General features: G+C 36.4%; 2 protein-coding genes across 3 annotated transcripts in view; one reads left to right on the forward strand and one right to left on the reverse strand.

Annotated features, from left to right (window-relative positions):
- Window positions 1-2,733: 2,733 nt before the first annotated feature.
- Window positions 2,734-12,507, forward strand: LOC103273076 (decaprenyl-diphosphate synthase subunit 1; the record flags this gene model as incomplete). Its single annotated transcript, XM_008070531.1, has 4 exons — window positions 2,734-2,814; window positions 2,962-3,075; window positions 8,633-8,713; window positions 12,047-12,507. Coding segments are annotated over 4 exons (417 nt in total), but the record flags the coding sequence as incomplete, so codon positions are not given.
- Window positions 12,508-12,779: 272 nt separating this feature from the next.
- The window catches only part of ABI1 (abl interactor 1), a 77,465-nt gene continuing 62,377 nt past the window's right edge, over window positions 12,780-27,867 (reverse strand). For both annotated transcript variants that reach the window (XM_008070529.2, XM_021718799.1), the window contains 4 exons: window positions 26,919-27,095; window positions 23,807-23,893; window positions 19,649-19,834; window positions 12,780-14,455 (listed from right to left, as the gene is read on the reverse strand). In XM_008070529.2, coding sequence (XP_008068720.2) covers window positions 14,280-14,455; window positions 19,649-19,834; window positions 23,807-23,893; window positions 26,919-27,095 — 626 coding nt within the window. In that variant the 3' untranslated portion in view covers window positions 12,780-14,279. The remainder of the gene's footprint in view (window positions 14,456-19,648; window positions 19,835-23,806; window positions 23,894-26,918; window positions 27,096-27,867) is intronic.

The raw sequence follows: 27,867 nt of genomic DNA on the forward strand, positions 1-27,867 counted from the left end.
TGTCTTCCCATCAAATTTGTAAGAACTCTTTATATATTAAGAATAATAGCTCTTTGTCTGTGATTTTATGTCTCATATATTTCCTCGGTGTTTTCAATTGGTTTTTGACAATACCCTGCTTTACTATTATTGTCTGTAATGGTAGAGTTCCTATACACTCCACCATTTTTAATAACTAAGGCTACAATTATATAGATATCAGAATATCTTTTTTAACCTATGGTGGCACAAACATATACTTCAAAGACAGAGATGCTTGAAAAGTGTAAAAATAACAAGTGTTCACCCCGCCACTGCAGTCTTCCCAGTCTTTTTGAGACAAGGCTCATAACAATCTGATGCAAGGTGTGAACCTTCCCTATAAAGAAGCACATATGCACAACACGGCCTGGCTGTGGCATCTGCTTCAAACAAAACAATTAGTTGAGCTGCGCTTTCTTTGATTCCATCATTCTTCATACACCACCCACTTCCAGAAAGATGAGAGGCATCTCTGATGCTGATGTGTGATTTTGTGTTGAGGAAACAGCATTAATCTCACTCCAGGAGATTGCTTCCTTATCAGTTATTTCTGCCTAGGAATATTTTCATCACCAGTATCATTCTGTTCTGAGCTTAGCATATCGCAGGTTGCCCAAATCTTGCCACACTCTCCTCTGAGCCAAGTTGATAGATATCTTGGCTTCTTTCAAAGTTTCTAAATTGTCCCCCATGTGGTCTGACAAGACTTTCTGGAGTCTTGAGGGGTCCCTCCCTGACAGCCTGTGGGTCAGTGCCTGCTAGTGAAAGCAGTTATGAGCTTGTTAGTCACACACAAGTCTGTGGCCACCTGACCTTTTATGGTGTGTGCTGTTTTACTGTGCACTTATTACATAGTGACAGACTTCATTAAGTTGTCAAAAAGGATTCCCAGGGCTGAAGATATTATATGATCTGGCTTTAATTGGCAGAGGTGCATGGACACTGCCAAGGCTTCTGTTTTTGGATCCAGAGAATGTGGTGGAGAAGGATTATTAATAATAGCAGCAGCTGGGCACAGTGGGATTATGCCTGTTACCCCAACACTTTGAGAGGCTGAGGCAAGAGTATTGCTTGAGTCCAGGAGTTCAAGACCAGCCTGGACTACTGGGCTACATAGCAAAATCTCATCTCTACAAAAAAATTTAAAAATGAGCCTGGTGTAGTGGCATGCACCTGTAGTCCCAGCTACTCAGGAGGCTGAGAAGTAAGGATCATCTGAGTCCAGGAGGTCGAGGTTGCTGTGAGCTGTGATCATGCCACTACACTCCAGTTAGGGCTACATAGTGAGACCCCAACTCAAAAAAAAAAAAAAAGTAATAGCAAACATATATTGAGTTCTAACAGATGATGCCAGGCACTTTACTGAGGGCTTAAATGTAGCATCACATTTATTGCTCACAGCAATCCTATGAGGTAAGTGCTTTTGATTTCTCCGTTGTACAAATGAAACGGAAGCACAGAAAGATAAAATAACATGCCACAGTCACATGGTAATTGTAAGGGGCATAGATCCAGCCCTGCTAGTCTTAGGCACAGCCTGCACCGTGGCACCATAATGATGCCAGAGCAAAGTTTGGTCCGACCAGAGAACCACAGAGGCAGTAGGGACTGAAGGCCAGAGGCAGAGCTCTTTATCATCAGTGTCCCCTACAGAAAGGAGACTGCACAGCTCCATCTGGCTTTCTTGTTGAGAGTCATCATGGCCATTTCCTCTCTGGTCGAGCAAAACATGTCTCTCCCCTTCCCCCTTTTGGTTTTTACCCAAGCTTTGGTTTCTCAAAGTGGTTGGACCTGCTTAGCATGCTTAGCAGAGCAGTGGGAACTGCACTTGGTGGCCAGTGCCAGCTAGTTTTTTTGGAGTTTAAAAAAAGGTTTGTAGAAGTCCTACTTTTCCCCCACTAAAAAGGGGGGAGTAGCTTATACAGTCACATTACTTCTTGTGAGTGATATACAGAAACACGAGCAGTGAAGATCCTTCTGATAATAAAAGAATGCTGTGTCTGAAGCATGAGGCTTGAGGCTGTTATAGACATATCAAGAAATAACTGCATTCATAAATAAGCGGAATCACTGAAGATTATTAAAAGGACTGACTACAGATGGGGGAATACATAGCAGTGTCGTGTGTATAATTTGATACATGTTAGATACCTAGCCCTAGAATGAGGGATAAACCAGTGAGTTATTAAAGCCAACAACAATGGGACTGGATTGCTGGGTACTGGTAAGGTCTGTTTCTCTTGCATGTCAAAAAGGTTTGCTTAGCGCATATTACCAGCACTAGTCTAGTTGTAGTTCAGTTTTTCTTAAGCAGTGAGAAAGATTGCTTATCCGCCTGAAAGGGGAATGGAGGAAGTCTTCCTAGAAATTAGCTAAATAGTCTGAAGCTTAAATTCCTTCACTGAAAACATTATTTTGCGCATGCTTGGTCTCCTGATGTCCTATCTCCTGATGCATAATCCAGCCCTGCTACCTCTTATTTAAAGGAATAGGACAGGCATGGTAGCTCACACTTGCAATCCCAGCACTTTGGGAGGCTGAGGTGGGAGGATCACTAGAGACCAGGAGTTCAGACTGCAATGAACTATGACCACACCACTGCACGCCAGCCTGGGTAGCAGAGGGAGACCTGTTTCAAAAAATAAAGGAATACATGTCTGACTTCTTGTTTCTGCCTGGCAGCAGCTTATCTCAGAATTCTTTTTGTTTCAGGTTTCTGTTCTAGGATGCCCGGATCCAGTGGTGCATGAGATTGCCTATCAGTACGGGAAAAATGTAGGAATAGCTTTTCAGGTTGGTATGCTTTTTATTTATAAGAATGGTAGTGGGTTGATACATGAACATTCTCCCCCCCATGTAAAATCCTCAAAATAAAGTGAGAACAGTGGCAGTGATGTTGGCATGGTGGTGCTTTTTACATTCCTTTTTTCCTTTTGCCAGCTAATAGATGATGTCTTAGACTTCACCTCGTGTTCTGACCAGATGGGCAAACCAACATCAGCTGATCTGAAGCTTGGGTTAGCCACTGGCCCCGTCTTATTTGCTTGTCAGCAGGTAGGTTTTACAAACTCATTACTGGGTACCCCTATAGAACCAATGTGTCTAGGCTCAGCGGATGGGAAGGCTGAAATAAAGCAATAGATGGCGGATAAGAGACCACTGATCTACATTTGATCCTGGCTCTATGACTAAGACTTAGGGCAGTCATTTTGCTGATCTGTTGAGATTACAGTTGAGAAAATTATGATCTTCCTCTCAGGACTGTTGTGAGGATTAACTGAGATCATATTCTCATTGTGTACTGTGAAGCGCCACTTAAGGTAGAAAGATCATTTCCATGTATTTAGGGCACTGGCAAGGTGAATGGTTTCCACATCTTGATTATAGGACTGGACCTTGGTGTTCCTCAGAGCCCCTTAAAAAGGCACAGGAAGCATCAAGGGCCTCCAAGCTTAAGAAACTCTGAGAGATTCTCCAGCTCTTGAAGCTTAAAGGGACTGTTTGCTGCTCTGAGACGGGTCTCAGAGCCTCGGCCATTGCCTCAGAATGTCAAGAAGTCAGTGGAATGCACTAGAACCACATAGTTCCTTCTTCCTCCAGATCGAGGTACTATCAAGTAAGGAAGTAAGTAAAGCTGCCTTCAGATTCTCCTTAATATGGATGAAAGGCTTAAAGGCTTAGGAAGCTTCAAAGACGCTGTAGTGACTGACAAGGCAGACATTTTACAACCCGCTGTGGACCCTGGCCATATTGCTTTTGGCTGTACCAAATGTTATTTGAAATAGTGAGAGATTAGCATCTTTTTCATAGATTTTCATCTTAGTGGTATTTAATTCATTATTTAGCAAAGCAGTAAGATGTCCATCACCATTGCCAAGAAATGACAAACTAGCCCTTTGATCTAAAATTTCAGTAACTTTTTGTCTTTCAGAAATTAACCCTCGATTCTTTCTAAAAATGTACAAAGGTAAATCATGTCCTCCATAGAACTCAGTGAATCCATTTTGATACAGAAACTAGTGACCTTGCTTTTGATCTCTGATTCAAGATGGGGGGGGTCATCTTTCATCTATTCTCTGGCAGAGCCATTGCTAGGGTGATTCTTCCCAGAGAAGACTGCTGTCTTGGGTGGCTGGGCCAGGTTACCTTGAGCAACATGCTAATGGACTGCAGTCAACTGAGGAATAAGGGCATTTTGTAGGAACATCTCTCCTCACAATTACCAGGCTCCATCCTCTCAAACTTTTGAGGCCAAGAAGTAAAAGTTATGCTATAAATCAGTCCTTTCTCTCAGTGACATCCACCTGCCAGCCCAGAACTCGGGGAGCTTATTAATCGGTGTGCCAAGTTCTGACAAAAATTTTTAAGACCCCCATCCCATACGCTAAGGCATGTGTGAGGAACATGTTCTGTTTTACCATAAATCCACAAAAAACAAAGTTATGTATGAGCCATGTGAATGTAAAATTATGCCAGAGATTAGAAAAATTAATCATACAACTGCAAACATAAATCTACTCCTCAGGTGCTCATTAGTAAACATGAGTAAAGAATAGTAAGACGGACTGTGTGTGCTGAAATCAGCTAGCTTGGTCAAGATCCATTTAGCTGGACTCTGAGATTATTAGGAAAACTAAGGAAAAAGCCTTTCCCTGAAGAAGCTTACAATGTACTCAAGAGTTTTAATTGCTATACTTTTAGAAATCTTTATAAATACTTGTCATGAGCCCTATGACTTACTAAGTTAACAGTTGCTTCCTACTTTAACCATAAGTGACTGGGTGAGAATAGGCTGGCCCCTTCTGATATATTTCAGATAAAATGAATTTACTTTCCTCTACACAAAGAAGCAATGTCTAATTCTGCCTTCACATATAATGGAGCCAAGCAGGGTAGAGTGTATGGACCTCTCCTATATATTGATTATCTGTCAGTGATACTAACCTGTAAGAGATTGAAAAATGCTAGACTGGGGAAAAAGGAACAAAAAAAGGTTCCAGTGCCCCAAACCACAGTTTTTTGTGTGCTTCACGGGGAAATCCCAGTCATGAGGCACAGACTCATCCTCACCAGACAGGCACTTTTCTCATCTGCCCATAAAGCAGCAGGAAAAGGAGTTTAAAAGGCACACTGCAGAAAAGGGAACACAGAATGAGTCCAAGCAGGAAGTAACTCTGGACAGGACTCATTTCAAAAGTAGACTGATTTTTCTGTCTTGTGGCACATGGGCCAGAAGTTAGCCAAATATGTATTTCCAAGTTATTTTCTAATACAACAGCAAGTTTAGACTCTACCATGGACCACTGTCAAAAAGGGGATTCTAAGGAAGAAATCTGTCAAAAGATTTATGAGACTAACATTAATTTTGGGAAAAACAAGTTCTAAGAATAACATGAGAATGTGCAGTATATCCATTTAATGAAAATGTGTTTTTAGTTTACAAAAGGATTATTTCATGTATTATCGCAAATCTCACAACTCCTTTTTGTGGTAGATACTATGGTGTCTGTTCTACAAATAAGAAACTGATGTTCAAACCTTGCCAAAATTAAATATTTCGTAAATGGCACAGCAGGCAACTGAACAAGTATTCTAGGAGCAGCATTCATTTTACTACAGTATGTGTTGTTACTGCCACTGGCAATGTTAATAAAAGTTAGCACCTGGTAAACTTGTATGATACCCAACAGGTCTTCTCAGAGCAGGTAACTGGTAACTAACTGATGACACCCAAAGAGCAGTCTGTGTCAACTTATTTCTATGATTAACATACCTATTTAATGGAGTCCTTCCTTCTAAGACACTTGTAAACTTTTTCCATAGGTAGGTGAATTTTGTTTGCTAATTAGTCTTTGAACGTTTTCATTTGTGCACATTGGACCAGGACAAGCAATCTCAGGAAACCACCTTTTCTTTTTAATTTTGTATAATTTGTTGTCTTGAAACTAGAATTTGCTGGACTCAGAAACTCCTTCCTCTTTGGAATTCTACTGTTTTTAACATCTCTCTGAAGGGGTTTCCTGGTAACAGTTGATACAGAGGTTTAAGAAATGTTTTGGGATTTTTGGAGAGGTCCTTCAACGTATATGTGTGATATATTTTCATTAAGAACAAAAACCTCACGTTGATTAGATTTTTAGATCTTCAGAAACAAAATGAAATGTTCTCCTTTCTTTGGTGAGGCTACATTGCTTTTCAAATATCTTTTTTTTAAAAAAAATCTTTCTTCTGATTCTCTTCCTTATTTGATAAGTCACTAGACCCAAATGTCAGGCTGTTGCTGTATTTCCAACTTCCATCACCAGCCCCTGCACCAGCTGTACAGGCCTTATGCTATTGTGGTGACTAGTCGGTGCCTGAGATTTACCCAAGTTTTGTTTGGGTAAGCACACTCCAGTTGACTGATACCCTTGGTAGTTTATGGATGGATTCCACAGAATTAGAACATGATTCATCCACAGGTGGCTTTCCTACTCTTAAAAACAGCCTGAGCAAACAAAATTTTCTCATCTCTCACTAAAGCTGCAGGCAGTGATCATTCTTCCTGTTATGCTTCCCATCTTTTCTCCACTTACAAATTAAAGGGATGGGGGAGTGCCAGGGGAAGAGTTTGATGTTTGCATATTAAAACTGCACACATTACACGTTTAGAACTAAGGATGTAGTCACACTCAATGCAAATACATTTTTTAAAATTCTGCTTTCTCAATGCTTTTCATAGTAAAAAGCATCAGAGAAACCACCCAATCAGCATATTTTACCATACTTGTTAGTTATTTCAGAAAAAGCTTATATACTCTAAACAAGGTAATTTTGCCAGGCGTGGTGGTTCATGCCTGTAATCCCAGCACTTTGGAAGGCAGAGGTGAAAGGATTATGAGAGCCAGGGGTTCGAGCCGAGGCAACTTGATAAGACCTTGCTTGTCTCTACAATAGATCAAAAAATTAGCAGGGTGTGGTGGTGCAAGGTGGAAGGATCGCCTGAGACCAGCAGGCTGAGGCTGTGGTGGCCAAGAGCGTGCCACTGCACTCCAGTCTGGGTGACAGACAGAGTAAGACTCTGACAAACACACACACAAAAGGTAACTTTACCAGATGCCCAGGAGAGGACCACATCAATTTTGAAGATACAGCCTTCTCTATATCCAGTTTTGGAATGTGATATCAAAAATCTAAAATAAATGCCTACTTGATTTGGCCTTTTGCTACTAAAATTGCTTGGGGCTTTCCTGGTTTCTTTCTTGTAAAGTTTAAATTATTTTACACTTAAAGGACATAAAACAAATCACTGGTTTTCATTTAAAAACTAACCAGTTACTGGCTCTTTGAATTCCATAAGCATGTTAGCAGCCTCTACATGTTTAGAGTTCTCTGACACATTCTTCCTCATTTGGTTACAGTTTTTCTATGCCTGCCCTATTTTTTCATCTGGGAATACTAATACCATGGTGATGATTATAGGACAGCAATTTACTTCATCCTTCAGGTTCACTGCCAGGGAAACAAATGACAACTGCTGTAAGCACTGATGTGTCAAGACCAAACACACCTCACTTCTTATTCCATGGAATCACAGATTATTAGAATTCAAGGATTTCAGATCAAGAGACAGATGAGAGGAAGCAAGGACCCAAGAGGCTAAGGAACAACTCAGATGTGGCAGCTGGTGGCAGCACCTGGATTAAAGCTTGAATCTAGGAAGTAAAGCGATTTGGTGTCCTGACTTCCTTATTCTGTTAATTGTGGCAATTCTCCTAAGCAGTTGTTTAGCATTGTAGAAGAGAGTGCCTTTTGTATCTTTTTTCCACCCTACCCTCATATTGCCATCAGCTTACTTCTGGTCTTTATAACTTACTATAGCAACCTGATTGGTATATCTCTACCTCTCAAATTCAGTGGTTCTCAACCCTGGCTGCACATTAAACATACCTGGGGAGTTTTGAAAATCCTGATGCCCAGGCCAAGCCAGTATAACCAAAATCTTTGGGAATAGGACCCAGGCAACTATATTTAAATTGATCCCAGTATGCAGTCAATGTTACACACCGCTGCGCAAATCCACTAGGTGCTCTTAAGGCAGAGCATTCTGCTCATAATAATATCCTCTACTCAGAAACCTCAATAGCTTTCAAACGGCACTCAGCTGAGTACTTAAAATAGAATGCCTAACTCCCACCATCACCCTAGGCCAATGGTTCTCAAAATGTCAACAGAGACCAGAGACCCAGGAATTTGTTAGAAATACATGCTCAGGCCCCACCCCTACTGAACTGGGAACTTCAGGGGGAGACAGGCCCTATAGGCAGTACTGGTGATCCTGATGCAAGGTGAAATTTAAGGACTACATTATTTTCAAGATGTAGCTTTGTTTCTCCTGCCTCTCTTACTGAGTACTGGTTCAAGGATAGAACGTCAGAACAAAGACCAATGGCTGCTTCTGTGCACGACCACAATGCCTAGGCATAGAGACAATGGATGTCACTCTCTCGCCTCTTCAGTTGCTAGTTTATTGCTCCACGCCATTTAGACATTTAAATTGTCTTTTTGTTGTTTCTTATTTCCTATAGTGCAAACTAAGAACAATAAATAGATTTTGTTTCCTTATGGTTAGTTCCCAGAAATGAATGCCATGATAATGAGGCGGTTCAATTTGCCCGGAGATGTGGACAGAGCTCGACAGTATGTACTACAGGTAAGATTATTTTTTAAAGAAAAAGGCAGCTGGGCTCGGTGGCTCAGCCTGTAATCCCGCACCTTTGGGAGGCTGAGGTGAGTGGACTGTCTGAGCCCACGGGTTCGAGACCTGTCTGGGCAGCGAGACCTCATCTCTAAAATAAATCAAAAAATCAGCTGGGCGTGGTAGCGTATGCCTGTAATTCCAGCTACTTGGAAGGCTGAGGCAGAAGGGTCACCGGAGCCCAGCAGGTCGAGGCTGCGGTGGCCGGAAGCGGCCACTGCACTCTAGTCTGGGCAACCGAGTGAGACTCCAACTCAAAAAAAAAAAAGAAAAGAAAAAGGCAGCAACAGGTACCGTGTAGCAAAGTCCTTTAACCAAACAAATAATGTAACATTCACTAAAAATTAAATTTTAGATACGAGATTAAGGTTTGATAAAAATTAAGGGAAAAAGATCATTTGTTTATTTTTAATTTTCCTTTTTTTCTAGACTATTTCCCAAAGATTTTAGTTTACTTAATCTTAAGTAAAAGTTAGACCTTAATATTTTTTAGAAGTTACCTAATGATTCTACTGAGCAGCAGGGTTGAGACCCAGGTTTGGAGCCAGTCTTCCCTATCACTGTCAGTCACTCAGACTATTCCACGCCCTCAGCCTTGCTGCAACGAGGCTGTTACAGCAGTCTATTCATTATTAGTCTTTCGTAGACTGTCCTATATAACTGTGGTAAAGGTATAACTAAAGAAATTATCACTAAAAACAAATTTAAACCAACATAGGCAAACTATACATTTGTATGAATGTTTTTCTTCTAAAGGGATAACCATTTAACCGTGTTCAAGGGCTAGTAGCTTGTTTCAGATATACTGCAACATATCCACTGTAGAAGCCAGATCTTTTTTACCCATTTTCAGTTTTGGTGACTACCTTTTGAGAATGAGCTATTTCCAAGGTCAAAATAAGTTGAAGCCAGCAGATGAAGTAAATGAGATGGAGTGAACAAACAATTGTTTAGTAAGCACATGTGGTCTGAGCCCTATACTTAGTGCAACACTTGAAGGAATTCCAAATAATTACCTTTTGCATTTTTACAAATTTTAAAAAGCAACCCCCATCTCCCCTCAAGAGGATATATTTCTCTCTTAACTGACCTGTTAAGCATCATAATTCACGTTTTTGAGGATGGTCTGGCATTACTATAAAGACTGTGGGAAGGAGCTGTAGGTGATAAAGAAGTTAATATCCCTGGGAAAGGGTCTGGCTTCAGAAAAAATGAGTATTAACTGAAGGTATTAACTGAGTAAGAAGTGGGACTGAAAAGAGGGAAATTAATAGTAGCTCTTATGAAAAATAGCCAAGTTTCAGCAATCCAAGCAAGAAATGGACTTAGAAAAAACTCCACAGGAATGTTGTCTAAACAAGTTATCCAGAGGCCTCTAAATTCTAGCTCCCTGTTCACCCACAGAGCTTCTCACCCCTATTCCCTCATTAAATGTGAATGGACAACTCAGGATTCCTAAAGAGATGCTTAAAGCTTGCTAAACAAAAGAGACCAGGATGACAGAAACAGAGATTCAGGAAAAATATAAATAGGAGGTTCCAAAACAAGATTCATAAAACAAGAACAGGATTTTTTTTTAATGAGTAAGAGCAAGATCTAAGAAATTGAAAATGACTGTGAAAAACTAACTCCAAAGAAGAGTTGCGATATGAAATTGAGGATATCTTCCAAAGTGTAAAGGGAAAGGTGGAAAAAAAGAAAAGTTAAGAGGAACAGTACAATCATGTAACAAATGTTTCAGGAAGAGAATACAAAAAAGTGGTCACCTGCACAAGGAAAAAGTATCAAAACTGGCTCGGTGTACAGCAAAAACACTAGGGCTAAAAGGCAGCCGGTCAAGGCCTTCTAAATAATGAGTACACATTTTAAACCTACAATTCTATACTTAGTTATACCATCCATTAAATCTGAATGCAAAAGAAAAGTCATCACACATAAGAACAAAAAAGTTGACTTCCCATACACACTTTCGGGGTACGTTATTTGCAGATGTACTTCAGCTAAATGTGTGGAAACACCAAGAACGATAAGGTGGGCTTCTGACAAAATGGCAGCAAACCATAAAATGTGTCATGCTTTGAGCAGTTGGTAAGTATAGAAAATCAGAGGCCAAGCCGAGCTCGGTGGCTAAGCCTGTAATCCCGCGCCTTTGGGAGGCTGAGGTGAGTGGATTGCCGGAGCCCGCGGGTTTGAGACCCGCCTGGGCAGCGAGACCTCATCTTTACAATAAATCAAAAAATCAGCCGGGTGTGGTAGCGCGCGCCTGTAATTCCAGCTACTTGGAAAGCTGAGGCGGAAGGATCACTGGAGCCCAGCAGGTCGAGGCTGCGGTGGCCGGGAGCGGCCACTGCACTCCAGTCGGGGCAACAGAGTGAGACTCCAACTCAAAAAAAAAAGAAAAGAAAATCAGAGACCTTTCAACCATGAGGTTAGAAATATTCTACCTAAATGACAGAGGGATCATGAGCCATGGAGAAGGAAATAAAATTATAGTCTATGACTTGATTTCACAGCAAATATTTTCATATCGCAGAAATGATAAATATTGTGTTAGTATACAGCTTTTAGAAAGAACTAGTATTAAAAACATGGTTACATCTACAATGTAAACAACTATAATGAAATGGTCTAGTTAGAGGAAAAGGTAGGAGGACTGGTATTTTCGTCAAGATAAAATCAGAAGTTGATACTACATGATAACAAAGGTAATCAACAGAATAACTAAAGCTAGCACTATAGTGATCAAATTTAGTGGCACACTATGGGTGGGCTAAGTAATCCTCATCCTAACAAAAAAGGTAACAGATTATAACTAAAATCAAGAAATAACTGCTAAAGCTAGTCTTTGGGAGAAAGGAACTGTTGATTTTCAATATAAGCCCTTCTGTACTTTGGTTTTATTTTATCTGTGGTTCTTTAAGTTTTACTTTTAGGTTTTTTCATTTTAAAAATTTGTATGAAGTAATTTTATATTTCTAGAATTTTTTTTTAAACTATAATCTGTAAGAAAAAATAGGGGAAAACAGATGGCTACTTAATATACATAAATTAGTTGCTTTGCATACTAGTACAATAAAAGTTTGCTTTAACATGAGAAAAGGGCCTAAAAGTAGGCAAAGGAAGCTAGCACTATGAGTGAGTTGGAATGAGAATATTAGAAACGTAGTTTGACTGTTTAACTAGATGATTCACCCTTAGCTCATCTGATCTCAAAAGTATGTTATCCTTTACAGCAGCAATTTAAGAGGTGATTCAGTAAGTGACAGGCATCTGTTCTGTGTCTTGTAGAGTGATGGTGTACAACAAACAACCTACCTCGCCCAGCGCTACTGCCAGGAAGCAATAAGAGAGATCAGTAAACTTCGAGCATCCCCAGAAAGAGATGCCCTCATTCAGCTTTCAGAAATTGTACTCACAAGAGATAAATGACAATTCTTCCTGTTCTTTCTGGCAGCTATTGTACCAGACTGTGCCTAAATAATTTTGTGGAATATACTTTGTTTGCTTCATGTGCAGATAACCAAAAATCATTTTAAAAAATAGTATGAACCTTATGGACGGGCAATTTTTTTAATGAAAAAGTTTTTTTCAGAAAACTTTTTAAATGTAATTCAACGATCTGAATCTGTCATTCTAGTCCTATAAATTCTAATCGAGGTATCTTGATGGTTATATGTGGTATCGTTTACACTGTTAATATCCACATGTAAAGCCATTATACAAATAAATGATCAATGTTAAAATTTAAATGGTTTGTCTTGTTTCACTATAGGGGTAAAGGCCATAAAATTGTGAAGTCTACATTTAAATCCACGTTAGTTATATTTTAACAGCATCCAAAATTTCATATAGGAGAATGGTTTATTATAAAAGGCTGTACATAAAATTTAGACAACAGGATATATACAAATTAAGAGAACAATCCACTTGAAAAATAAAAAGTAGAAGGTAGTGAGCTGATCACTTATGATACTTTGTTTAAAATTAACAAAGGCAAAATGCATATGAACAGTCACATTGATTTGGTAGCAATAATGGTCTTTAATTTTCAGAAATAAATGTTTTGTACTAATCTTACCATTCACTATGCTTTTATAAGTCTGTAATGTCCAGTACATAACTAATTTGAAATCCAAACAAATCATCAATACACAGAAACCTGCACTTGAGTCTTCTACTTTAATATCCTAAGCAATGTAGAATTATACACAAGAAGAGAAAACATCCATCTAACCCTCCCTTAAAATAAGAGGAGACACACAAAGTGCATGTGTTGCATTTCAATTATGTCAAAAGACAATACAAATCTGTTGGTTAGATATATCTCTGTTCACTGATTTAATACATGACCCTACCTTCTTTCCCAATTTTTTATTTTAAAATTTTAATGTTGCTACTGCCAAGTAGTGGATTAAATAACACCTATTCACAAATCAACTGCATCCACTTTTACAATATGTAAAAGATACTTATAATTTCCTTTTATTGAACCAGTGTACAACAGTCCACTGTAAAACTGACGGATATGGCAGTCCTTAAGAATTTTGCGTACAGAATGAATATGCACACTTTGATACATTTTCTTAGCTTCAAAAGTTACTTTAAAAAAGGAATTCAGGAGGTTAACTCGTAAATAACCAGCTCAGATTTGGAATCTGCAATAATTCGTCACATGACTGCTGGAACAGCTTGAGATAAGGCTAAATTTTTTTTTTCAAGTTAATATATTGAGAAAATAGAACCATAATTCTGCAATAAATCATTATCTTTTCTTTATTTTTAAAAGCAAACCAGTGAAGGAAAGGACAAAAACCTTTGGTTCACTTATGTATTTATGAATGGAAAAAATTTATAATGCAAATTTCACTCATTAAAAAACTTAGGTACAAATTACAACATTACAGATAATCATCTTTTTGCTTCTTTTGTTTCACAAAGAGAACTTGGAGACTCGATTCATTTTAAGAGACCTAAAGTATGAGTCCTCCAGGCGAATACTACACAAATTGGAAGCATCTTGGAATTTTTAAGTATATTTCAATACATAAATTTTTATGCATGCTTTAAACAAACAGTATTTTTTTTAAAAAAAATGAGAGAATCTAAACAAAAAGTATGACCAGCACCAGCACTTAAGTTTTCTGATTTTAATATTAGTCTGACATAGCGTTAGTAACCATGCTGCACTGAAACATGTAATGGTACAATCTGAATCATGATTCGTTAAATATTATACCCCACTTCCCCAGAATATTTAGGCTGGTCATAAAGTTAAAAATGTGTAAGTTAAGTATATAAGCATAATCAGTTATGGACAGCCTCTATAAATTGCTGTTTAGCAATAGATAAACTGCCTCAAAGATTTATGCTTATAGGTAGACATTCAATTATATCAATAAAACAGCATGTCCTGAAAATATGGGCACATTTTAAAACATATTAAGACAATTCTGTTAACCATAATAGTCCCACAGTATGACTGAGTAATAATAAGAACCTACTTTAAAAGCAAAGGAAAAACTTAATCAGTATAGTGCATGATTGATTCAACATAGTTCCCAGGGAACAGACCAGTCACTCGATTGCAGACTCCTTCATACCAGCCATCATCATTCTTCTTTATAACATAAATGATTGCACCCTCCATAAATGACAGCTCATCATCCTTGTCTTTTGTATAATCGTATATTGCAACAACTGTGGAGAAAACAGTTAAAATATCACATGAGTACACTATATCCAACATTTAACTGAATTTTAAAACTTACTGCAGATTAAATCTATACCATAACAAAACCAACTCTTTGTGAAGATTCTTAATTCTTTTATCTGTTCGTATAGGTAAGTCAGTGCCTACCATGTGCTTCAAACACTGGCTTGATCTCGGGGCCAAATTGACAATATGATTAGACTAAAAAAGTCAGCAAGTGTTCTAGCAATCTAAGCGAGAACTCTGAATCTTAAGATTTATTAGATGTTTCAACTCATTCAAATATTTACTAAGTGCCTACCATATCAATGCACCATTTTTCAAAACAACCATTGGGCAAAGCTGCATAGCCATTCAGTAAATCTGGTAACAATCCATGCTATCTGATCTGAAAATATAGTTACTGAAAGGTAAATCACATCCTACTCATGCAAGGATCTGTGCTAACCTATGGGACTATTCCCAGATTTGTTTAAAAGTTTATTTACTTTAAAAGTAAATAAGATGTTTTTTAAAAGTATAAATAGGTGGGTAAAGACCTATGAATACTTTGAGAACTGCAATCCTATGGTATCTGTACTTCTTTTGAGTTCAAGTTACAGGGTGAGTATCCCTGTTGCTAGGGATCAGAAAAGTTTTTGGATTTTGGATTTTGAAATATTTACATATACATAATGAGATATCTTGGGGATGAGACCCAAGTCAAATAAGCTGGGTGTCGTGTGCCTACATTTTGACTGTGATCCATCACATGAGGTCAGGTGTGGAATTTTCCACTTGTGGCATCATGTCTGCAATCAAAAAGTTTTAGATTTTTGGAGCATTCCAAATTTCAGATTAGGGATGCTCAACCCATATTCGCTTCATTTGCAAAAAAGTCTTGTGAAAAGGAAGGAAATCTAAAAAGAACTGGTTTATGGACTTAATTATTTCCTTCACTCTACCTTTATAGCATAGTAATTCTGAAATTACATATAATTTTCTAGCATATGTGAAATGGCATGTGATAGAGGTGTTTTTAATTGTATTTATATTCTAGGTAGTCTCTTTTCTTAAAACAGGGAGTGTCTAAGATATTTAAGATATTCTAGGATTCATTTTTCCCCTAAGAAAGATGGCCTCTCCCCATAATTATTCTCAATTAGAGACTAATCATAATAAAGGAGAGATGTGAAGTAGTGATTCATAGCCATCTCTTGCTAAGTTAAGATGGGCTGTCTTTTCCCCCTACACAAAACATTGTGAAGTAGACTCAACAAGTCCATTTACCTCCACTTTAATCCTATAATACCTTGATGTGCTCAATGGCATATCAAGTTTCAAAAACATATAGAATAATATTAAATAATAATCCTAGAATTATTTTTGGCTAAGTAACCACCCAAGAGGATCAGCTGATTGCTAGAGATAAGCCATTAATAAAGACAATAGTGTTATAATAAAAACCAATTAACTAGTATTATCAATTATTAATATTATTGTTTAGCTTTGGTAACATTAATTTCTTTGTATCCAGAGTCACATTTGGTTAGATTTTGAGTGGTGCAGATGTCTTTTATACCGACGGTGATTGACAAAAGTACCAGATTGGGCTGGGCGCTATGGCTCATGCCTATAATCCCAGCACTTTGGGAGGCTGAGGTGAGAGGATTGCCTGGGTTCAGGGATTCAAAACTAGCGTGGGCAACTTGGCAAGACCTCATCTCTACAATAAATCAAGAAATTAGCTGGGTGCGGTAGAGCATGCCTGTAGTCCCCTACTTGGAAGGCTGAGGTGTAAGGATCACCTGAGCCCAGTAAGTCAAGGCTGCAGTGTCTGTAAGCATGCCACTGCACTCCAGCCTGGGCAACTTGAGTGAGACTTTGACTCAAAAAAAAAAGAAAGAAAACATTGTGTTTCTATTTTCCAGGTCCCCCTTTGTAAAAGAAAGCTATTCCTACCCAACCTCTCCTCCTCCAATACTTCAGCCTCCTAATTATTCTCTGAAGGCATTCCTGTTTGCAAGACTTGAAATATGATACTCAAAATAAGACATACTACTAGTCTAACAATGATCAGATTGGTATACATATTAGTCTAAAATTCAGTTAACATACTCTAAGAATATGGCTTTTGGAGTAGTCATGTCATAAGCTGTTATATATTCAACTGAAATTAATTAAACCAGGTTTCATTTGTCTTGTGACTATAAAGGTGACAACTGAAGGCTTTAAATATCCTACTAAATCTCAACTTTTGATTTAGGCTAGTGGTAGCACATAATGGCTCATGGACAAATCCAACACTCCTTTTTTGTAAATAAGGTTTTATTGTAACAGCCACATCTACTCACTCACATATTGTCTATGCCTGCTTTTACACTACAACAGCAGAGTTGAGTAGCTGTGGTAGATACCGTACTGCCAGCAAAGTTTAAAGTATTTACTATCTGGTCTTGTACAAAAAAAGTGTGCTAAGCCCTAGTTTAGGATCATTATTCCAATTTGTGAAGATATTTTAAAATCTTGCTCTACTATCAAGTGTATGGACCAATATATCATTCCAAATTTGTCAACTTATATAATACTCCTGTTTTTATAATCAAAGGTAACTATGCTTACCAAATAAGAAAACTTGGGTAAAAACATAATTCAAGACTTCTCAAGTTTGTCATCCTCATATTAACAACATATATCTATTTGAGGGTATGTGGAAATTTAAATATAAAGTACACTAGGCATGGAGGCTCATGCCTGTAATCCCAGCACTTCGGGAGGCCGAATTGCTTTTGCCCAGAAGTTCATGGCTAGGTTGCCCAACATAGTGAAACCTTGTCTCTACAAGAAATTTAAAAACTTAGCCGGATGTGGTGGCATGAGCCTACAGTCCAGGTACTCAGGATGTTGAGGTGGAAGGACTGCCTGAGCCCAGGAGGCTGAGGCTGCCATTAATCATGATCATCATGATCATGCCATTGTACTCCAGCCTGGGCAATAGTGAGAGCCCAACTCAAACAAGTAAATAAATAAACAGCTAGACAGATTGTAGAATAGTCAAGACTTCCTTAGGTCCAACTCAAATAAATAAATAAACTAATTAAATAATTAATAGTAGAACAGTCAAGACTTCCTTAAGCCCAACTCAAATAAATGGATAGATCGATAGATCAATAGATAGATAGATAGACAGATAGATAGATAGACAGACAGACAGATAGACAGATAGAAAGAAGTAGAATAGTCAAGACTTCCTTTAGCCCAACTCAAATAAATGGATAGATCGATAGATCAATAAATAGATAGATAGACAGATAGACAGAAAGAATAGTCAAGACTTCTTTAGGCCCAATTCAAATAAACAAATATATAGTAGAATAGTCAAGACTTCCTTAACAATATGTAAGTTATTTACTGTTTAAAGCTATTTTTCACAAAATAAATTTACTTTTGCCACATATTCAAAACTTTGGGCAGGAAGCTAAAGCTAGTCAATCCAATAAAACTAAAAGAAGGTAATATATTTCAAAGGCAACCAAAAGCAATCAACTAAATCACAAGCATCTTTCAGAACTCTATAGAAATACAGATTTTAAAACAGCACAGAATTGGATGGAAAAAAATAGGTGGGAAGGTCCCTTGTAGTACACTCAGAATTTGTTCCTCCAGATAACCAAAAGTTTCATCTGGAAGTTTTGAGAAGGTTGCAAAATGATTTGCGGAAAAAGCATCCCAAGTTGTGGCTAACAGGTAACTTGTTCTTCCACCATGACAATACACCTGCCCACACCATGCTGTGTAGTCAGCAGTTTTTGACAAAAATGGCACTACCCCTAAGCGACTTATTTTTATTTCACTGTTTCTCCAGATGAAAAAAGTCCTCAAAGGGAAATGTATTGCCAATGTGGTGAAACAAAATTGGCAAAAGCACTAAAAATTCATGAGTTCAAAATTCATGAGTTCAAAATGGTTTTGAGCAGTGGAAGAAGCATCTCAATAGGTGTACTGCATCAAACAGAAAGTACTTTGAAGGTGACTGAAGTTAAAACATGTAAGAATAAATGTTTTATAAATAAATTCTGGGTTTTTAGAGTGCCCCCTCACATATTTAGAGGAGAGGTCACACTATGTTGCCAAGCTGGTCTTGAACTCCCTGGGCTAAAGCAATCCTTTCACCTTAGCCTCCCCAAGTACTGGGATTACAGGAATGAGCCACGGTGCCCTGCCTCCAACACATTTTTAAATACAGATGTTCCTCTACTTACAATAGAGTTATATTCCAATAAACCCATCACAAGTTGAAAATACTGTAAATTGAAAGGGTATTTGTGGCTTACGACTTTTTTAAGTTAATGATATTTTCAACTTATGATGGTAGGTACAGCTTATGATGGTAGGTACAGCTCTATCCTAAGTAGAGAAGCACAGTAAATGCAAATCACTTTTACACTACCTTAAAGTTGAAAAGTCCTAAATTAAACCACAGTAAATTGGGGATCATTTATATTTAGATATGAAAAGTTTGTCTTAATTAAGAGAGCCTGATAAAACTTTTAAAATTTTCAGTAAATTACATATGACTTCAGGAAGTCATTTAGCGCCTTTTTTGTGCCTTATTTATTTATTTATTCATTCATTCATTCATTTGGAATTGGAGTCTCACTCTGTCGCCCAGGCTAAAGTACAGTAGCACGTTCACGGCCAACCCAGTGTCAACCTGCTAGGCTCCAGCCATTCTTCTGCCTCAGTTTCCAACTAGCCGGAACTACAGGCATGTGCTACCACGCCCGGTTAATTTTTTTAAATTTATTTATCGTAGAGACGAGGTCTCGCCAAGTTGCCCGGGCTGGTCTTGATCTGCAGGCTCAGGCAATCCCACCATCTCGGCCTCCCAAAGTGCTGGGATTACAGGCTGAGCCACTAAGCCCAGCCCTTATTTTTTAAATTTCATCTATAAAACACAAACCAACAAGTTAATTTCCAGCTGGAAACATACAGTCTGAGAAAGTAAAGCTAACACTATAATTTTAATTTTTAAAAAACAAAGAATCTCCACTTATAACGGGCAACAAAACATAGGAAGTAAGTTTTAGAGACATCATCTTGGTTGGTAAGGCAATTGAAAAAGTTGAGAAACATTGCACTAGATGTTCTTTATAATTCTAAAATTAGGGCATTTTTCTTCAGTAGCGACTGTGCCTTACCTTTCTCAATATAATTCTTGGGAGCCCAAGCAGGATCCCCATCTGCATACGGATCATTATACTGAACTACTGCTGCCTCCTCATCTTCATAATCCACGGGAGGTGGCGGCGGCGGAGGTGGGGAGTCATCAAACATGGGAATGTCATCTGGAGGAGGCGGTGGTGGAGGAGTTGGACTATCAGCAACTAAAAAGATTTAGATAATTAATTTAAATTAGAAATTAGTCTACATGGAAAGTTCCAGGTTAAAAGAATTTAAGAAAGCTCTAACTTACATACAGCATGCACTATAATAAAACATGCAATGATTAGAAATAAAAGCTTGGTGTGTTAAAGTTTATGCTACTCAAGAAAAATTTTGCGATTAAAAAAAGAGCTAAAATCAGGAAGTACTACAAATTAATGAATGCAGGAGGTTAGAAAACAATGATTCTTTCTATAAGGAGTAGTTTTCTTACATCAAGGTAAGGACAAATGTGACTCAGTAGTAGACCTGCCTAAAATAAACCTTATATCATATTTGTCATTTGGACTGCAGTAAATAATATGAATAACATTGCATTAAAGTTGAATAATGTTTCATTGTGCTCATTTTTGCCCCTGATTTTGGACTTTAAATTACTTTGGTTCTCTAGAAATTAAGTCTCCTGTGAAAAGATTTTTGTTTGTTGATTATTGTGTACTTTAACGAACACAATGGTATTAGGTCTGCTTCTATGTACAGATTTTCTATTCTTTTATTAAATTTTAACAAGATAAGAAAAACTTAAAAGAACTCTCAACTAGTAGAAAATCTCCTTGAATATTTTCAAAAATGTTTATATTCATAATCAATTTTTAATGTAGAGAGAAAGCTAAGATTTTCCATTATTGCTAAGAAACATAAGCACAAGATGAAAGACTGGATCTAAAGGTTTAATTTCTAAGAATACATCAACAATTAAGATTTAAACATAAAGTGTTGAGGGAAGATGTAATTAAAAACAAACAAAAAGGAACTTATATCAAACAAAACAATAAAAATGACTCATACCTCAAATTCTAGATGGTCATGGTCTATATATGTGTGTGTGCACTTTTAATAATCAAAGGTGTAAACAGGGAAATGGGAAAATGTCAGGCTAGAAACTGTAGTCACTGAACTATTATGATACCAGATAATAAGTAAATGGTCCCAATATTAAAGAATTTGAAGTCAGAACACAACTAATGCTTAATTTAAATTTATGATCCACAAATTTCTTTAAACATTCAAGACATGAAAATGTTTTTAAAAAAATTGACACAGGAATCATATAACACCTACAGGGGAGAAGTTCATAACACAAACATACTAACTCAAATGCCAATTTCTAAGGCTACTTATGTGATCAAAGAAAGCTGCATTAACCTATTTGTCTTACAGGCGTTAAAGTTTACTCTACCCTACTTGGAAAAATGTGCTGAAAATATAGCTAAGAGGTCCAGAACTAAAATATTTGCAGATAATAGCCCTACTTTCATAACCACTTCAATTTTATAATTTCTATTATATCCTCTTGGGGGATGAAAAATTCTTGGCCATTAGAAGACAAATCTGTAGGGTGATCCTCACTCCGATCACCTATCAGACAGGCCTACAGTTTATCTTGCCATCTCTTGCCTGGATCCAATTTATCTTTGTCCATACTTTCTCCATAAAGCTTTTACATATTAATGAGAGGAGAGGAAAATAAGTATGAAACCATCCTGATGTCAAAGAGCCATAGTTCACACCCTTAATTTGACATAATGTGTATATTACAAATGTTTGCCTGAATTCCAAGCTACATTTACTCTTGATTTATATACAATGCACTAGTTTAATGTTTTGACTCAATTGTCTTTATGTCCAACTGCTGTAAATCTACATTAGCTTATCTTCAAATTATAGCAGGAGTCTGGTCAATCTAATTCTCAGCATAATACTTTGTCTAGCACCATGTGTAATTAGTTCAAAAATGCTTTCTGATGTTAATCATAAACAGATATAAACACATTGCTGACTTTTTAGTGGTTCTTATCTCAAACAAAAACACTTATTATTAGGTAACTGCTACATGCATTGCACCCACTTTGAGTGCCATAAGAAAATGGATATTTAGGGGAAGAACATGGAAAATGTATACTTCACAAAACATTTAAAACATTTACAGTTTACCACCAATCTTCCTAACATACTCTAAGAAAATAGATACCAAGTGAAGTTGGGGAATGTGCAGCACAAGAATAACTAACTAGAGTTCATCTGTTTGGTAAAAAGAACTAGCACAGTACCATGGGCCTAGAATAATATACATTAATATTGATTTTTTTTTAAAGTTATCAAAAAGCTACTCAATAATGTTTGAACCCAGAAAATTGATGTTCATTATGGTCATTTAAAATTGTTTCCTAATAATTTTTAGCAATATGGCAGTTCAAAAGGTTGAACTGGCTTCATTTTTATTTTTTTATTTTTTTTATTTTTTTTAAGGTTAACAACTTTTTATTTTTCCAAATAAGGCAGAAAGGCAAAACAAAACATCACACACCAAAAAAATACTACCGTCTAATAGCATCATAGTTTCATAAAAGGGCAGTTAAAAGCCTGAACAAAAGCTGGGCTCGGTGGCTCAGCCTGTAATCCCACACCTTTGGGAGGCTGAGGTGAGTGGACTGCCCGAGCCCGCGGGTTCAAGACCCGCCTGGGCAACTTGGCGAGACCTCATCTCTACAATAAATCAAAAATCAGCCGTGCGTGGTAGTGCACGCCTGCAGCTCCAGCCACCTGGAAGGCTGAGGCGGAAGAACGGCTGGAGCCCAGCGGGTTGAGGCCGTGGCTTCATTTTTAAACTCTGCATCATTAATTTATCCTTATTCGCCTACTTTTTAAATAAGATTGATTTATTTTTAAATATTTGAACACACTAGGGTTTTCAAACAGATGTTAGCAGTAAGAATGGCTTACAAACTCAGAAATTTCAACATTTTGAAACAGCCCAAGATCTATATTTCTTGAAAGGGCTTTGTCTTAAACTACTTGTATTCTTCCCAGAGCCTTGAATGTAAACATTGAATAAACAAATATTTAGCTGACAGAAGGGAGAGAATAGGGAGAATAACACAATAGGGTCAGCAAAAGCTGAGGAATTTAATTTGCCATAATATATTCTCTTAGAAGATGGGCTAGGCAAGTGAGTTACTTGTCTGCTCAAACCACTCTGAGGTTTACTTTCATAGTGATGATCTTAAATGAAGTTAATTAAAACTATACCACATTAGCATCTTAATCTCAACAGTTAGGCATAATATAATTTAGTAATAGAGGTATTTTTCATTTTGCCATATGACATTCGCTATATTCATATAGTTAGAATTATACATCCTCTAAGACTTCCAAATAGGCAAGTAATATTAAACTAGTCTATGCTGATTAAAGTCATAAATTTAAAATGATTTCCTAATAATCAATAAACCTGATCTGCATTCAGAGAAGACCTTAAAAAGTTAACATTTTCATATTCAGAAGCAATACTCATGGCCTACAGGTAGCCAAACATGAAGAGGGCTCTACAATGCTTATCTCTTACCCTTAAAAGAACAGCAAGGATGCAGCGTACTTATTCTTGGACATTCATTCTTATCCTAACAATGAACCTTGAACATAGTTCAATGTCATTTAATTATAAAAATCTGCACCTACAAATCTTTCCCTAAAACTTTTTTTGTAATTAAAAGGGGAAAACAACCAGTACCAATTTCATAATAAATACAATCTCACAGTATAACTATCTGTATCTTAATACATTTGTTAGACTATAAAATGTTTTAATTATCCCCTAATAACTATTAGAAGCGACAAGTTTACATACAATTTGAATTTCTGTGTTTGATTATTCTTGCCTTAAGAATATGTAAAGATCAGATCTCATGTAAAGACATAAGAAACCTGCAGTTCTGAAACTTATATGGGTCAGTAATCATGCACACAAGAGAAAAAACTGAAGACCGTGCTCTTCAGTTTCAAGAACATATCTGTACCTATTTTCAGATAAGATTAGCTTCTCAATAAAAGTAAGAAAAATGATGACTCATCAGCCATGCATGCTATAAGGAGACAGCCTCTACTCTTTGATAGCTCAGTTTTTCCAAACTTACTGTTTTCCTGCACCCTGGCCACGAAGCCTGTGAGAGGTATCTGTGGAGTCAACTGAGGCATAGGGGGAGGGGGTGGAGCAATAGAAACTGGTAGCAACAACACAGTATGGGGGAAGTAAAACAGATAAAGGAAAGAAAAGGAAACAAACAAAAAGCAGAAGTCAGTTACAAGGACCACAAACATAAGTATGCAAAGAACAGTTTGCAAATGAAACAAAACAAAACAAAAAAACATAACAAAAACCTACAGAACCTTCTTTAAGTTCATTTCCCACAAGCAAACCTAAAGGCTAAGTAGTGCTTAGCCAATTAGTTGGTTAATTTTATGAAATAACAAATAATTTAGCCCTAACGTTATATTGTTTGGGGAATATTTACATTTACCATCACATTCACTTTAATGCAATAACATTTTCAAATTCTAAGGAAAGATTTCTAAAATAGGTAATAATGAAATGCTTATACAGGTTTCCAGAATATCTTTTCTTTGTCTTAACTCTATAAACTAACAGGTTTGTGTAGCTTCAAGACAATGTTGCAAATTAGAACCAAAATAAATAAACTATATTCTTTAATAGCGGCTTATCTCATATCAATAAATACATTGATCACAGGCTTCCTTTCGATTATATCTCTAAATGTGCATACAACTCTCCAGGAAAAACTCTTGGTTATAAAACAAGATTGTCATTATTTTTTAAATTGGCAATAGTATTGTTAAAGATATCACTTCTAAATTTACCAGGGAGTAAGAGTGCTCATTTACCATGTTAATTATTCAAAGTTTCAAAGGATATCGCAAAATTGATTTTTTAAATCAGTGTTCTGAAACCTGGTTTCCAATATGTTAAAATATGAATTATTTGCATTAACGTAATTTCTAATGTATCACTGGATAACTTGAAATATATTCAAACTTATTTCTGAAGAGGATATAACTCATAGGAAATTGATACGGAATGCTCAGGTGAGCAACAATGTACTAAAAATTATAACACACACTAGAAGTAAACATTTTTATGTTTATGACTTTGTCTCATTTTAGCAAGATAGTATTTGTCAAAGATTAATCAGAAAACGTCAACAGGACTAGATAACAAAATTTAGTTTACTGAGAGTCACTACGAAGTGACACTAAATTGACAGAGTAAAACAATTTACTGTTTCTCAAGGGTTATTTAATCAAAAGATTTGTTTCAATTAGACTAATTCAATGTACAAATTTTGTTGGTAAGCATAAAAATTTGAAAGAGGCTCAGTGTTCAAAGAAATAACAAAGCAATTATATGCATTAATATTCATTGCACAGCTAAAAATAACATTCAATTCACTATGAAATTTGTCCTCTTTCATTCTGATACTCTGTATATAGAAGGCTCTTAAATAATAGAAGGTTAGAGGTTTTGATTTAAAAAGATAGTAATGCCCACAAACCTAAAAAAGTGTTTTAGAAACAACCCTTAGTAACTAGCCATGCTTGTTAGTATGTAAAGAAAAATAAAAGTTATGCTGTGAAGATACTAATCATTACCACCACATTTAGACAGAAGGAAATACGCACATCAAAACACTAAGAACATTTACATACTACTATTACTGCAACAATACCGATAGTAAATCAGATTGAAGGATAATTAATTTGGTAAAACAATATATTTAAAATTTGAGGCCAAATTTGCTTTCTAATAGTCAATTGAATGCAGACATTCAGAAATGAAAGTACCTTGTTTAAAAATAACTCATCCAAAAATAAAAATAAATAAAAATAACTCACCCAAGTACTGCTAAAATAAAATTATACAAGCAAGTATTATGCAGAGAGTCACTAAAAAATCCTATTTGCAGAGTAAATTAAGTGCCAAAGGGGGGAAAGAAAAACAATGAACATAAAGATGGGATCTAGAAACTCAAAATATTAAATAAATTAAGACTCATCAAACTAGTGAGTTAAATTATTAGATAATTTGTGAACAAACACTGGTCCTTTTAATACCAAATGTGAGGTAAAACTCTAATTGGTAAATTTTAATACTTCTTAGTAGCTTGAATCCTTTAGTCTGGAAAAAATTATATAAATTTTGGGATAGCCTGTGAATTTTGGCATTTTTGCTAAAGTGGTTTCCAATTCTCAGTTTTTGCTATAACCCAATCTTAACTCTAAAATTTAAACAAAAAAATAAAATAACAAGGGAACTACCCTCTAGCATATAGACTTTAAACCAACCATGTATGTAAAATATGAAGAATTTGGTGAGTATACTGTGTTATTATGTAAACTAATATGCAGCTCTAGTCTAGTAGAGTCTACAAAAGGTACATGGGAAAGCATGTCTCAGTAAGCACAACTCAAATGAGAAATACATACTAGACAACAGTCTCATTTCTGATTTTTCTCTCTTTTCTTTTTGCATTAAGTATCCTAATACAGTAAGTGATATTAATGAGTAACCTAAGCTATTCCAACTTCCTAACATTATATGCTCAAATTATTTTCTAATCTTATCAGCTTTTAATCACTGATTGCAATTAGTGTTGAGATGTGCAATTTGAGGTGAACAGAAAGAAATCAAAAGAAAATCCTTCCCACTATTAGAATTATTCAGAGACAGAGCAATTAAGCAGGCATCACAAAACATTAATTGGTTTTGAACTCATTTTGGTATAGGTTAATGACCTTAAAAGTGATAGCCAGCAATTTCATTACATTATTTTAAAGGAAAATTTTCACAATATTTGTGTCTTTTGTTTTACTGTTTCTGAACTGTATCAAATACGCCAATAAAAACAAATTGTTTAATTTAGTTCAGTGATGATTTTGTTCTCTAGTTCTTATAGTAATAAGAATGGCACATTAAAGCATTATTGTAGTATGCTCAATATTGAGATTTTGATAAATTTAGTTAAGTATGCTTAATAAGTCTGAATTTTGGAAGAGAATGCAAGCAATTACTCTTAAGATGGTATGATTCAAAGACTAATATTCTAAAACAAAAATAAACATAAAATAGCCTGGTTTCAATTGTTGTCTATCACTGGCAAGATTAACATTTTCAAATAATTTTCTTCAAGAGGAGCTCCACTGTTGCTGTATGCCTGCAAAGCACAAGCTTACTTGAATTTTGAGAATAAAGTGGACCTCCATTAACATGAGGCTGAGTAGAAAATTGAGCAGTCACAGAGGGAGTTCGTCTGTATCCACCAGAAGATGTCGAAGAAGTGGTAGAGTTGTGTCGAGATATCTGCCTGGTCATTGTGCCAAACTGGGAACCAGGAGCTGAGCCCGGGGCTGCTGAAAAGCATTAGTCAAAGGCAACCAACAAAGAGACTTGAGCATTTAATCACCTCAGGCAGCAAAACAGAGGGGGTGGGGTACTCTCAGCAAGAAATATCTATTACTTTTACAAGATCAAGGCACAAAAGAAAGAGAAAAGTAAAGATAAAAGTCAAATAACTCTCTCTGAAGTTAAAAACAGCTGTGTGGAAAGCTGCAAAGGTACTTAAGCAATTATTTAAATAAGTATAATCTCAAATGGTAATTTGCTAATATTACATATAAATTTATGCGTTGACATATGGCTTTTATATGTAAACTGTCTCCCCAACAACGGAAGTACCAAGATAGTGTGAGGTGCAAAGTGTCAGTCTTTAGATGTATCTGGTTCACAAACTTCCTCCTTTTCTTTCCATTGCCAAAGTTTTCAGAATTTTGATTCACAGTATCAGATTATCTATATAGCCAAATCCAATTTAAATGATAAAATTTCACCTACTACTATTTTTAGGTCATTACTGCATTAGCAGTTATTAGTATCGATACATATCACAGTAGAATCATTTTTAAGAGTAGTACAACTGCTACTTTCGAATAACTTACATATATCACATTTGTTTTGTTGCTCCAAACTTTTAAAATTAACACTACCTATCACTTAAATTTTTATAACTGACAAAAGTAGAACGATTTTTAGACTCTATAATATGGCATTTTTTTCCTTGTTTAGAAAATCTATTATCTTTCTCCATGATTGGAGGACTTTTTTTTTAGTCTACACCCAAAGCAA

The sequence above is a fragment of the Carlito syrichta genome, unplaced genomic scaffold (genome assembly GCF_000164805.1).
Source record: "Carlito syrichta isolate Samal-C Ts95f unplaced genomic scaffold, Tarsius_syrichta-2.0.1 Scaffold313477, whole genome shotgun sequence".
Classification (NCBI taxonomy): domain Eukaryota; kingdom Metazoa; phylum Chordata; class Mammalia; order Primates; family Tarsiidae; genus Carlito; species Carlito syrichta.